The sequence below is a fragment of the Rhagoletis pomonella genome, unplaced genomic scaffold, assembly GCF_013731165.1.
Source record: "Rhagoletis pomonella isolate Grant_MI unplaced genomic scaffold, Rhpom_1.0 Rhpom_scaffold_00008, whole genome shotgun sequence".
NCBI lineage: Eukaryota > Metazoa > Arthropoda > Insecta > Diptera > Tephritidae > Rhagoletis > Rhagoletis pomonella.
Window position 1 is genome coordinate 21,026,883 of NW_023458562.1, and position 14,584 is coordinate 21,041,466.

General features: G+C 38.6%; 1 protein-coding gene across 5 annotated transcripts; it reads right to left on the reverse strand.

The window, feature by feature from the left end:
• Positions 1-868: 868 nt before the first annotated feature.
• On the reverse strand, positions 869-13,481 carry LOC118744376 (protein enabled). Of its 5 annotated transcripts, none has more exons than XM_036477350.1 (9): positions 11,833-13,481; positions 8,432-8,753; positions 8,108-8,361; positions 6,428-6,665; positions 5,355-5,972; positions 5,127-5,285; positions 4,869-5,057; positions 4,688-4,805; positions 869-4,587 (listed from the first exon to the last, which is right to left on the reverse strand). In XM_036477350.1, exons 1-9 carry the CDS (start codon positions 13,053-13,055, stop codon positions 4,559-4,561), a joined length of 3,150 nt encoding a protein of 1,049 aa, XP_036333243.1. In that variant the 5' UTR covers positions 13,056-13,481; the 3' UTR covers positions 869-4,558. The 5 variants fall into 5 exon arrangements, with proteins under 5 accessions (XP_036333243.1, XP_036333241.1, XP_036333242.1 ...); XM_036477348.1 differs by having other exon boundaries at positions 4,688-4,808; XM_036477349.1 differs by having other exon boundaries at positions 4,688-4,808; positions 5,355-5,903; positions 6,428-6,677.
• Between the last annotated feature and the right edge of the window lie 1,103 nt (positions 13,482-14,584).

Consider the following 14,584-nt stretch of genomic DNA (forward strand, 5'->3'; position numbering starts at 1 on the left):
GTTGAAATATTTAGAAAACTGCTTCAGTTTTTTTTTTTTTTTATACATAAACTTTTTGTTTTGGCTTTATTTTATTTTTATCTATTTTATTTTTGTATTCCCATATATGTATGTATATTGGATTGTATGTGTGTATGTCAATTGTTTCAGAGACGATTAAAGACGACTACTTCGAAAACTGTTGATTAGTATTTTCGAATTGCAGCAACAGCGCTTATTTATGCTTTTATTCGTTTTTTAATCTTGGTGCTATTTCATTAGTCTTAGATTTTCTTTTTTGTCTATTTTCGTTACCGTTTTGCAAAGTTTTACTTGTCGCGTATGTATGTATTTAATTAACACTTTATTATTATTACTAAATTATCAATTAAATGTCAATTGTAAAAAATGATCGTTATTTTATTTGTTTTTTTTTTCTTTGCTCTTATTTGTATTTGTTTAAATTAAAAACTTACTAATTTACTTAGACCTTACAAAGGATTGACGATAATTTTAATTGTTTGTTATTTTCTATATATATATGTATGTATGTTCATTATAATTATTATTTAAACAGAGGATTGGAAAGCAAAATGCTTGAATGTACATTGTAAAGCAATTTTTCGATAACATTTTTGTTTTTTAACATTAAAAAGATTTTCTAACATATTTTCGAATTTGAAAATTCATGCAGATTTTTTCCTACTCATCACATGTTACAATTTAGAGAACAAAAGTGTTCGATGAAAGTAACTTTTCTCTGACCACGTTGTTTCATTTCAAGCATCGACGAGTAGCTTATGTACCCTATGAATTCTACTTTAGTAACATGTAGTATGTATGAGTAACACTTAGCATGAAGGATATTTCAAACATACATTATTCGTTATTGTGCAGACATCGGTTACCGTTTCAATTTCAGATTCGAGTTCTAAAGCAGAGTACTTTACTACAGCATAATTTTGTTTGTTTTTGCATTTCTTTTTCTCATCAGTGAATGTATTATTTGTATTACATGCTAATGCATGTTCGTAAATAAATCATTGCTTCAATGCCACTTTGTGTTTTAGGTTAAGTTTAAAGTCACAACACGGAAAACTTCGCGTGAATTTTGTTTTTATTTTATTTGGTTTATGATTTGTGAGATCTACTTTCCACCCTGCTCTTATATTCGCTCTCACGAGAAAAAACAGGCCTCCAAGATTAGTATTTTGATGCTTATACAAGATTGAATCAAACGAGTATCGGAAATGTTTTTCCCCTTGCGGACAATACAAAGACAGGCAAAAAGAATTGCAAAATAAATATATACATAGACCAAGATAAGGGTATATATCGTAGGTTTTACTATTTTTTGAAATTCCCAATGCACGTATGTAAGTGGTAGCACAAGGCAAACTCACACATCGGTTAACGGAAGCACATGATCGTTTTTATGGAATTCTAAACTAAATTTTTGTATAGCAGACTTTCACCGTTTAATCTACAAATCCTTTTCTGATCTCTCCGCCAATAGTTTGGACCTATTTAAGTAAATTTGAATTAGTTCAAAATAAATACGAAATGTTAAAAATAATAGTTGACTTGTCAAATGATTAACTTAAATATAATTGCTACCATAATGAAATGATTTACCCATTTGCGATTCATACAATATATACTAAGTTATGCTTTATGTACTTACATACTAGGGCGTTCTCGTATTGTTGTCATGTCTACACATGTCTGCTGTGGCTATAATTTCCATTTAAAGCGTCGCTCGACTCGCAAGATTTTATGTATGAATGTATGTATGTATGTATGTATATAATCTATTTATTAATTGTAGTCTCACAATTCACGGATGATTTTATTTAAATTCACTTTCGATATAATATTAGCATATTTTGTCTATTATACGTGTATTATATAATAGTAATAGTAACATTGAGAAAGCAGTTTTAATTAATTTCTTGCTTCATGCTCTTTTTTTCGTTATGCTTTACAATTTTTTTAATTTAAACGTAATTCACACTATAGCTAGGATGTACATATGTATCTATGTGAGTGTAGAAATATATGCAAGAGGAAAAATTAAACATAGAGAGTGGTGTGTACATATGTATGTACATACATATATGTATGTATATATAAGTGTAATAAAAATAAGTATACATCTAATTATACAAACAAACACTGACTTATCTTCATAAAAATATACAATAATAAATTTAGCGATGTAGATTTATTTAGTTAATTTTTGTATGCCTATACGCCTGTATTTGCTACGAATACACGGTGAGAAATTAAAAATTCAAATCAACTAATGACGATGCTACATAGCCATACATATCGTCGCTACCATGCCAAACAATCGAATGTGCAAAAATGCTTTTTCATTTACAAATCGTCGAATTTCTAGTCTTTATAGAAGCAGAGGATACTGGCCGTATCCCACACTTTTTCCTAATGACAACAACATTTTTTACAACAGTTTCTTTGCTCTCCTAAAAAGAACCGATTTTCACATTCGATCGTTTGACATGGTAGCGAAGATATGTTGGTCGAATTTAGTATTCAATTTCCATATTTCGAAACCCAATCACGTTTAGGAATGGGCTATATAAGGAACTATATATTTTAAAAAATAAAAAAAAAAAAACTGCATATTTCGATTTTAGAACAGCAAAACACAAAAATAATACATATCGGTAAATTTTATACGAAAGGCTTGAAAGTGTTTCTTGAAAATGGAACATGAAACCAGTGACTATAATTAAAAGAAATGCATTTTATTTATTTTTCAACTTCTATTATTTTGTGCAAGAAATGCCGATTATGTTTGCTCTTATATTTTAAGGCAAAAGTACACGAAAAAAAAACAAAGAAAAGTTCTGAACAAATGTTAAAAATTACCGAAAAACCTCGAAAAGTAAAATATGAATAATCCCGAAAAATCACGAAAACCATAAAACTAACAAAACAGACGAAACCAGAAAAACAACAAAACATTTCATTTTATTATCGTTTTTGCCTAAGAAAAAATACATACATATGTACAAATGTACATATCAAGGCGAATTAACACAAAATCTCATCTACTTCGTTATTGCTTTTTGGTACATCAGAATGTCAAAGCGAAAGAAAATAGGAGATAATTTTCGTCGTTTGTTTTGCTGGCATCCTGTAAAAAGCACAAACAAAATACACAAAAAAAACATACACACATAATCAGCTGATCTAGTAGCACCAACTTATATGAATACACCTTGATACATGTGTAATTGTTGTATTTTCTGCTCAAAAGCATATCTGCCAAATTTTGCTTTAATAATTATAAGCATTTCTCGCTCAAAATAATACAAGTCAAATTTTTTTAAAGTTATGACGTTGGTTCAGTTAAATTGGGACTTCAGCGCTTAAGTTCTCTTTCAAGGGAAATAAATTACACCGAACGAAAATTTGAGACAAATTGCAGAACCATCGCGAGTATATTCGTATTAACTTACCAACATTTTTCTCGCAATAGAATGAGCCGTTGAGGAATGAATTCAAAAAATTAATATAAAACTGCATGTACTTGCAAATATTAAATGCACGCGGAATTTGGGTGTAACTTTTGTCTCTTGAAAGAAATCTTGAGGGTCGTATATGAAGAATTTAAAATGACAGAACCATTTATTTAGTGACTGTTAAAAAAAAAGCGATTCCAAAATTTGTGTTCTACTATATGTAGCTAAGTGTGAGTATATATATGTATGTATTTATATATTTAAACTATTTGTTTGTAGTTTTTCAATAAAAACTGTATGTCTACTCGTGTAATAAATGTAATAGAAATATGTACAGCAAACGTCGTTCGATCAGTATGGAAATTCAATTTAAGATAGAGCGAGCAACGTTATATTACACTTAAATACCTTATATCTTTGCAATTATTTATTATCTAATATGAAAACATGTTTAAATTTATTATTTGAAGTATTTTCGAAAGTTATTTTCCAAATGCAAAACGTTTGTCCGTATCAATCTACACAATGCGACGTCAACTCGAACTGCGACAATCCACAAGCCACATGTACATGCAAATTCATCCATTCTATCTTATTTTCGGAATATATTTAGTAGTTTGAATTTCTCGCCGGGATGTGGGAATATATTTTTCGACTTTTTATGTATATCCTTTGATACTACATTAAATTTGTATTTAAAACTTTTCAATACATATTCAGTTCATTGTATATTCGTTTTTGTTGTTGCATTTTCAAGAACATTACTATCGGTTTTATTAGCGCTGAATTGTTATATGTTTATATTGGTATAACATGCGTACTCTTATTTTTTTTTTTAGTTGCTTCCATTTAAATGTTTATATGTAATAGCTTCCATTCAAATGTTTATATGTAATATATAAAAAAAAAGAATGTTATTTGCATTTCTCTATCTGCAGTTTGTAGATAAATTAAAAGGAATAGGTCGACAAGCGGTTTCCACACCATCTACCCATTCTGGAATTCATCTACATCTTTTTATCACCGACTAAATTTTTGATCACCGTTCGGCGGCTCCTACTGCTGCTCGTGCCAGACTGTTGCTGCTCTTATCTTCTATTGAACTCGGATTTTATAACTGCAAGCATGTGCCCACGATTATTACATATGCACACAATTAAAAATACTATGTAACACAATTTCAGTTGCACAACTGATGATGGTTGATGATAACTCACCTTCTATAATTTCTTGTTTGACCTTCTGTATCTCAGAGCGTATCTCTTTCAGAATATCAGCCTTTAATGTGTCCAACTCAGTGCTTGATAAAGCCAATGACAGACCATCACCATTAACCTGCTGTACGACAACAAAAGGCATATCAAATACAAATTTCACATGACTCGAATCATTACTGACCTTAAGTATCGTCTCTTCACTGGCGCTGCCAAAACGTTTGCGCATCGGTCGTGGTGATTCGCTGCCACTGTTCGATGTGTTGTTGGAAGCGGCATTGCAATTCGTGTTCGATGACGACGAGCCCAGCTTGTGTGGCAAAGTGTTAGACTTCTCCCAGGGACGCTGCTTCACTTCCGGCTCAGCTTCGGGCTATACGTTTAAGAGAGAAAGGTGTTGACTTAGAATTTCAAATCCCTCTGCACTTATTCAACTACTTACCTCTTTCTTCTCGGCCTGGGCACGCCGTCGTGCCAATGTTTTAGCCATTTCATCCATCATGGAAGCCATGCCCGATGAACTGCGGCCGATTGTGCCATAGTTACCGCTACCTCCGCTTGAGGTGCTGCTTCCGCTATTCTCTGTGGGTGCCGCAGTGGGCTGGAAGAGATTATAGGAAAGTATTGGGCTTAGCATATGAAAATAATTTGACAATAAACCTAAATATACTTTATTCTTCTTCAGCTTGGCCTGCTGCAACTGTGCTGCAAGCGAGCCCATGAGATCGGCTTGTGGATCTTCCTTTTTGGATGGTGGTGCGCCTCCCGCTGGTGGCGGAGGAGGTGGTGGTGGCGCCGCAGTTGCTGCCGGCGGTGGTGGCGGTGCAGCAGGCGCTTGTGGTGCGCTCCGATTGATATTTGTTGGCGGCGGCATTGGTGCTGGAGGAACACCGCCGGCCATCATAGGAGGAGCTGGTGCCCCTGCGCCCCCGAATGGTGGTGGGGGAGGCGGTGGAGGTGCAGCAGCTCCACCACCATTCTGCAGTACCCCACTTGGAGCTGATTGCTGTTGTTGTTGCTGCTGCTGATGCTGCATCTGTATTGTTTGGGCACCATAAACGGCACTGCTCGAGCTAACGGATGTGGGCAGCGCTGGCTGCGATTGAGATGAAGAAACGTAAATTGGTCCGCCGCCGCCGCCTCCACCTACACCATTTTGATGCGGTGGCGGCATTGGCGGCTGGGGCGCGCTTGGTATGCATTGTGGCGGCGGCTGCTGCTGTTGTGAATATTGATGCAGATTAAGATTCGGATTAGAATTAGATAACATAAAATGGCTGGGCTGATACTGTGGTGATGACGGTTGATGTTGTGGTTGCAATGGCGGTTGGTGATAGTTGGTTTGATAAGATTGATGGTGGAGGCGAGCAGGTTAGATTTGGAAGGCAGAGACGCGTGGACAAATCAGCCAATAAAGATAGACGGACGGGCGGACAGGCAGCAGGATTTGATTGTTTGGATATTTTCAGTATTTTTTAGTTTCGTTTTTGTTTTATATACAAGTATATGCGTATGTAGTACATATATTTTTTTGTTGCGGTCGAATGCCAATTTTAAATGAGTTCCAAAGTTATGACAAATTCAAATTTAGAGCCAATGTTACAACCGAAAATGATTTTAAAGCACACAAAAATGAGACAAAATTAAAGAGAAAATCAAGAAATCAGCAATCGAGCACAAAAATTAGGAGTTTTATTACAAATTTTCACTCAAAACAGTCGCTTAATTGCTTTAAAATCATACCTGTGCTTGTGGCGGATAGCCGGCGTTTACCAGCTGTTGTGCGGAATAGACGGCGTGCGAGGCCTGTGGAGCTTGTTGCATCTGCTGTGGCGCGTGGTACTGTGGCTGACCCGGAGCGGGCGGTATCTGCGCCTGTTGCTGCAATCCGTTCGGCTGTCCCGCCTGGCCGTATGGCGGCTGTGGCTGCGGTAGTTGCTGTGGCATTGTCATCGGCTGCGGTTGCGGAGCCGCCGGAGCGCTAAGGGAATTTCTTTAGTGGTGAAATGGATTTTTCGGATAGGCGAATTCGATTAAGGAGGAATTTTATTTTTTGTGATGACATGTGAGTTGAGGATTTCAAAAAAGTGATAGATGGCAGTAAAATGGTAAAACGGGTGATAAGTTAGTAAACAACAAATCGAATGTGATAAAAAAATTAATTATATTAAACATAGCAGTAAACAGTGCGATTCGGTACGACATAAATAGAAATAGGAGCAGTAGGTTAGTGAGGAAGGAGTAATACATTAAGTGATTGGTGTAAAACGGTGAAAAATAAAAAAATACAAAAAAACACGTATAAGTAAAACATATTCAAAACATTTTTGCAATGTATATTTTGTACATACAAATACTATCTACATAAATAAAAATAATTTGCAATTAAGTAACATCATCATTTAATACAGCTCTACCGATTTAGCTCATTCTTTTATTAATCTGTAGTTGAAAAGATAAGTTTCGTATGACAAAAATTACCGCCAGGTGGTGCCGGATTTGAGTTATTCGTAAAAATAGTACTTGTGGTCCGATAATACAAAGAAAAATCTTGAATGTCTTAGATGTGTTCGGCATCCCTAGTAAACCTTAGGCATATTTTTAATTCTAAGGTAGACGAATCAAAATGCACTAATTTTTGTCTGGCCAGAGAAGGCAAATCGCAAAGAATGTTCTATGAAGTTGCACCATGTTCAAACCAGAACCGGCATTCTGACTCTATGGACAGACCAATTCGGTGCATAGGAAAGTGCAATCGGTTATATCCGGTTAGATATTCGGAGCGAAACCTGTATCTGCTCTTTTAAAGAAACCAAAACGGCATATCTAAGGTTTCTATTCCAGAAGTTGTGCGAAGTTCCATCTACTCAATTAAATCAGATTTCTGGCTAGACCTACCCCTTCATTACTAAGCGAAATACTCTCTCGGTTTCTTTCCGTAAAAAACTAGGAGCAGTGTTACCGTTGTGCGACTAAATGGTCAAATTGACACTTTTTGGAGATCGATGCGTTGACATCGGCGAGGAAATATTTGAGGTAGTACTATTTAAGATTGACTCTTATTCAGAATTCGTATGAGCTGCATAAACTATTACCTAACCAATAAAATAAATTCTGTAAAATATAACAGATGAACTATTTTACTTTATTTTATTGGCAAGCATAGACTCAAGTTTTCAAAAATATATTGGCTTTCCAGGACTAAGTCGAAATTTTGCAGTTATTGTATCTTCCCTACAATAGCCATCAATAACGTTTTGACGTAATGTGGCGGCTGCTTACATACACTTGGCGCTAACTTATTACAATTCTAAAACAAAGTGTCACAGTTATCTTGACGGGAAATTTTCTTTGGCTCTGCATGCATCGGGACATTTACATACATACGAACACACACGCGTGCTCACATATATATGTACATACCTGCTGGTGCGATGATGTCCCTGCGGTGTGGGAGGGCTCTGTGGTATATTATTTTGATTGGTCTGTGAGGTTGGCGTCTGTGCAGATGGTGTGATTTGTCCTGTGATTTGTTGTTGCTGCCGCAAAATCGCCGCATCCTCGCTGGTCATCGTACGATATCCCATATCCTCCTCATATCCATTTCCATTTGTCGGTGGCCCACCCATAGCCATAGCGCCCATGAGAGGATTGTTGGCCACACGACCGCTGAGCACCTTAAATAACAAACAAACAAAAAATATAATAAATAAATTCTAAATCAACCGCAAAAAAGAAAAGTCTCACATCCAAAGCGTGCACCATGGCTCGAGCAAAGGCTTCCGCATCGTTTTGTGAGGAAAAGTTCAAACCATAAACAAATTTTGAATCGCGCCATTGATGGAATGTGGGCGTGGCTTGATTGTATTTGAGTCCTTTAAGTATGGAACAGTTGATCACCACCTCGTGATCCTGCAGTTTGCGTCCAACAATGCGAAATGTGTTGTTCAGTTGATGATGATAGATCTGCACTTTACTGAGGCCGGCTGAGGTGCCCGATGGCACCCAGCGTTTCAGGTTATCGTCGTAAACCATGACAGAGGCACGGGCGCCAATAATACTTTGTTCACTGCAAGAAATATAAGAGGAACAAAACGACAAAAAAAAAAGATTAGTGGAAATATCACATATATGTGCATGTATGATTACAAGATATGTTGAATCAAATGTCAACAACTTCAATGAGATTAACAGGAAATGGTTAAATGTGCAAAGTTCTTTTCCGCATACTTGGCTGCCATACATACGAGTATGTACATACATACATTCTTTTATATGTACGTTAGGAATTTATAATCAAGGTACCAATGACAGGCAGGAGAATAGTGAAACGTAACACCTGATACATTCGACTTGCAGCGGGATTCACAAACAAACGCACGTACATATAAGCGTAAATTGTGAGACGTTAAGTCAGCATGCTTTCTCACCGATGGCTGCACTGCGCAGAGAGTGAATGAATCATTTCTAATGAAATCAAGAACAAGTTCAGGTCATTAAGGAAATACGAGCAGTGTTGCTGCGCCTGCACTGATTGTTAAAGTTTTAGAAAAAAAAATGCGATAAGTGAGCCTTAAGCAAACCTCGAGTGAGGAAATCAAACAGCAAATTTATCTACTCGCAATGTGAGCAATTTACAAGCGATTGCGGCTTGCGGAAAAAACAAGCCACAGCCCTTTGCTTGGCAAGCAGCGCCACATAGACTGAAAGTCTTTGAGCGAAGCTCAGTGCAGCAAACTACTAGTATATATATATTAAAACGTATTTTAAAAACACTCAGAGATTAAAGAAAAAATTATCACATTGGTTATGAATAATACAAATCTGTCAGAATTTAAATCCAGTAGGAGCCACATACATTTGTATTTGCAACTACATATTTACACAAAAAAAAAAAAAAAAAAAAATTAGCGGAGTAGAAAAAGTCAACCCAATCGTGTGTGTTTACTAAAGACATGTTGCTGCTTATATGGGGCGACACACAATAGGCAAACAAGTTCTACAATTACTCCACAGTTGTAGCCAACGTGCACGCTACACATAACAAAGGAGGCGATTGTGCGACGAACAGCGGACAGCAGGTCATTGGTTCGCAGGTACCTACCAAGGTGCGATCTGAAAAAGGAAACAATAGAGGAGTCGTAAACGATCAAAACAAAAACCGCATAACGTTGGATACAACCAGCATAGGCGAGTACTTTGGCCGGCGAAAACTAGAATTAAAGCAAACAGATGTAATCCCCAATCGACAATGCAAAGCATTGAAGTGCTCAGCGTCTTTTAATTGCCCTCAAGGCATCGACGAAAATGGCAACTTTAGAGAGCTGAACATTTTGCCTACGAACAGTAATTGAGTACATACATATGTACCTGTAGCGACTCTCAACAGTCCACCTAGCCGATGGACTGCGCTGCAACTTGCCGACCAGGTCTTGCCCAAATGAATTGAAAACGAAAAAAATAAAAAATCGAAATTGGCAAAAGCAAACATCAACAGAAGGCGGGCGAGTCGAGGTGCTGCTGACCATAAACAATAAGAAAAAAGCCATAAGCCAAACTCGTAGCAAAGAATACAAACAAATGGCCAAGGAAACAAGAAATAAGCAAATTAAACGGACGGAGAACCAGTATGATTTAAGAGACATATGGCAGACTAGTTCCAGTGCTGGCTGCATAACATCGTCGAACCAGTCGATGAGTGTCAATTGCGACGGTGCGTCGGTTATGCTTTAGCAGATTATGCGTTTGTCATTGCGTCTACTGGCGCTGACGCTCGCACTGACAACAACAAATGATGGCAATGACGCTGATGACAAACATTTATAACGAGTCTTCGCACTCATACCTACAAATATACATATGTATATAGGTACATATATGAGTAGCTTATATTTTGGTATTACGTGTAATGAAAGGGAACTTCATACGCACCTTTAGTTGCCAAATGAGTTGTTGTTGCACAAAAAAAGACAAGATTTAAACTTCACCAAATATTTGAAGAAAAGTGAAAATATCATAAATACAGCACAACATAGCGTTAATTTGTAACAACTATTTACCAAACAGTTGGAGTATTTATTTGAAAGAAGGAGTCGTTGAGCTTTGAATTTGTATTTGCATGTTTACCCCGCGCGAAAATCGGCTGCAAATTACAAGTGAAATTCAAAAGGCACTCGAGCGTTTTAAATATGTAGTTTTCAGCCTTAATTGGCTACAGTTCAAGCAAAATACAAGTAAGTAATCAAAATAATAACTTAGTTAGATATGAAAAACGCAAGGTTTTATTTAGTTATTTTATTTTTCTGCTCATAAGCTAATTGGTGGCGTTCGCTTCGCGTGGCGCTTGATGCGGGCTTAATTGTACATAATTGTACGAAATTTAAGGCGTTGCGCTTCCAATTCGAGCAAATCAAGGCCATGCGAGCCGAAGCTACACCTTTCGATTCGCTCTTCTATGCCGAATTAGTGCAAGCAGCATAAAAATAGAAATTGAAAATCTTTAACGAATCGCAAATAAAAGCGTCTCAGTGATGCCACATCAAAGCCGTTGTTATGCTTTAACGTTTCATGTTGGCCAGGCCAATGCTGTGCACTTCGCAATATTCCAACTGCTTTGCCATCGATTTGTGATGCATCCATAGCACACCTATTGAGGCCATGACTCACTAGGATGTGTTATTGAACTCGCCACGGGCAAATGTAGAATGAAGCAATAAGAAAAAGAAAGCAAGCAAATAAAAATAAGAAATTAAATTCTGTAATGACACGTACGAGTAGAGGAAAAGCGATTAGAGCCATAAAAAAAAAATGAGAAGCAGCGAACGAATATCCAGCTGTGCAAAGGGGCCAACCGAGCAATGAGAACAGTGGTCGGCAACATAGCGAAAATACACGAACCCCGACAAAGTTCTAGGTTATTCTTGTGTGAATGTAATCAGCGATTGCGATTATTTGTTGATTTCTGAAAAAATAGTGCGGTGTAGTCAAAGGGGGTTCCGAAATAAGTCGAAGCAACTGTAAGAGGCAATTTCTCTATGCGGTTGTTAAGACACACAGCCTCCCCTCTGCTATCCATCTAGCGAATTAAGGAATTCCGGGACATAGTGCGTTTTGCAACTGCCACTGAATAGCTAGTCTAATCTACATACACATTTTTTCCAGCGCTGACTGTCGCCGGCCAATTACTAATTAAATTCGCGTTGACCGAATTATGACGCGCCGATTGGGGGTGATATTGTTGACCGCTATGTTGTTGTTGTTGTTGTTGTTGTTGTTGTTGCAGCTGTAGCTGTTGCATCCTATATTGATGCAATTGTTGCAGTCCGCCAACATTGTCAGCCAAACTATCGCCATCATTGTCTCCCTCCGACCTGTCGTTCTTCATGCAAATTGACGGCATCGAGTGTGTGTGTTGCAATTTGCGTAGATTATTGAACGACAGCGAGGAAGAGTGCGGCGATACAGTCGTAGGAGGCGAAGAACCCAGCAGTCTAGTGCTTGCCCTCGCTTCAACAATAGGCAATGATCCAAAGCCAGTGGCCGTTCGGTCATCATCGTCCGCCACGAAATCGGTATCATCATCGTCGTCCAACAAATAATGACCATCAATGCCACCCGCAGCAGAGGCTGGGCGCAGCGAACGACGCGGATGATAATTGTAGAAGTAGTCCAGCGAACGCGCGCCGCTGTAGCCAGTAGCATTGTTGACTATTTGGGGTGCTTCGTAGATGGGCGAAGTGGTTGTTGGTGTTACCGATGCATCAGGCATCGTAGCTGTTGTCGGCGGTGTTGACGCGGCCATGGGAAGCTGCAGCACTAGTTTATGATGCTCATAGAACGAAATGGCCGGGGCGGATGTTGTTGCCGCTGAGACGGCGGTGGCGGTGGCGGTTGCAGCTGAATTGGATTGACGCAGCAATTGATGTTGCTGCTGTTGGCGATGGAAGTGCGGGTGTCGATGATCGAGCATATTAAGTTGCTGCAGCTCCTGTATGGAGTAATAATAGTGCGCATCGTCTGGCGGAAACGGACGAGCGTTCGAGGGATTGCTCGCGGACAGCGACGATGCTGAAGAGGGCGTGCGCGATGGTGGTGGTGGAAAAAATGATTCATCTTCATTACTGGCAGCTGCGGCATCGGCAGAGGGCGGCACAGAACGTTTGTATATTTTGCGCAATGTTGCTGTGTTCATATCCATATCAGCAGGATGCTGTTGCTGTTGTTGTTGTGTGGGTCCGCTTTGATAAGCGAGTATAATTGGACCATGCTGCGGTTTGCTGATATAGATGCCGCCATCGACGCAATCCTGGTTGGCGTGTTTTTGGCTGGGTTTTTTGCTCTTAAATGACGCTTTGGCATAGAGTTTTTTCATTTTGTTGCAATATAGTTTTTAATTAAGTTTGATATTAATTAGCACAGTTTCGTTTTAAATTTTTTGCGCTACAAATAACATTTTTTTGTGCATAGTATATATTTTCGAATTGACTGTACTTTTCTTTTAATGCTATTTTTTCACTAGTGTTTCACACTCCTCACTGCGCTTACATAACTTGTTCTTTATTCACTCTACATATTCGTACAGCAACGAAATTATTGACTGCACATATAATTTTTCACATTCCATACCAGTCCTGCGCACAATAAAAAATCCACTAAACGCCAACGTTAAGTAATTGCTGAAAACAAAAACCCACAACGCAGTCGCACTCATCAACACACATTTCGTAAGCCGATTTCGATTGTCAATATTTCGCAAGCGACTAGGTAAATAGACAATTTAATTCAGCAGCGGTTCGAGTCGCCTGCAAATGTCCAAAATGTAGCAGATAGCTTGCACTGCACAGCTGCAAACGAAATGAGCAACGGAAACGCGTCCGCCAAGCGCGATCACAGCAAGACTTGATCGACAACTAAAACCCGCGCATAGATGCGGAATGTACTAATGGAAAGAGTCGAAGCTAAGATTGCGACTGCGGCGGCTGAGCTGGAAATCTGTCTGAAAGCCAGCCAGCTGCCATCGAGCCAACGCCAACAGCTCGCAGCGCCGATCAATTGACTCTTGAGAACAGCCAAACGCCGTTTTGGTATGCGGTTTGCGAGCGCAATAAAGCCGCGGAGAAACAGCGAACGCCTCGAGACACCGCAACGGGCACGTACTAACGATAGATCCCAACGTACGAGTACACACACACAGCAGTCCCTTTATGAGCATATCTTTCAGAAATCCGACTGCAATCATATTTAATGTTTTTGCCTTCCGCATTAAATTGTAAGTAATGAAGAAAGAAATATAGAATCGCAGCGTGTAGTTGAGAGGTGTTAGCGGAGGGCTGAACGTGGACAGTTTGATGAACACAGCGCACATCAACTAGAACGAACAATCCCAATGGAACATTGTACTGGGGCAGAAAATGTTGACGAAGAGAGCAAATAATCAACGAAGAAGTAATTACTGAGCTCCTACTTATTTACCTTTGATTGTCTGGATTGTCTATTCACAGACCATTCCAACACCAGCTGCTGCTGCTAGAGCTGGTTGAGCCACACCAGACAGCCAGACAAACAGCCAACCCGCCAGCAACCAATAGAAGTCAATAAAAAATATTACTTATAAAATCACTGCCATAAAAAAAAACGACGAAGTGCACAGACAGAGAGGCATACATAAGTAAAAATATGAAGAAATAAAAGCCATTATAAACAAGAGAATCGTTAGCGGTGCGAAGCAATTTCTAGTCCCCTGTGCACTCTAGGGTTGTTGTTACTTGTGTACTTGAAGCAATTGACGCTACGAACACATGTGTACAAATGTATGCAAGCATGTAGATTAGGCTGCTCGAAAAAAACTCTCACCGCCTCGGATTGTTCTATATAGGGTTACCATTTTGGTAAATTGTTACC

Coding starts and splice junctions, on each gene's coding strand:
- LOC118744376 (XM_036477346.1), bottom strand. CDS start 13,055: ATGAAAAAACTCTATGCCAAAGCGTCATTTAAGAGCAAAAAACCCAGC. Junction 8,362..8,431: donor CCATGGTGCACGCTTTGGAT/GTGAGACTTTTC, acceptor TTGTTATTTAAG/GTGCTCAGCGGTCGTGTGGC. Junction 5,058..5,126: donor CCCAGGCCGAGAAGAAAGAG/GTAAGTAGTTGA, acceptor TTAAACGTATAG/CCCGAAGCTGAGCCGGAAGT.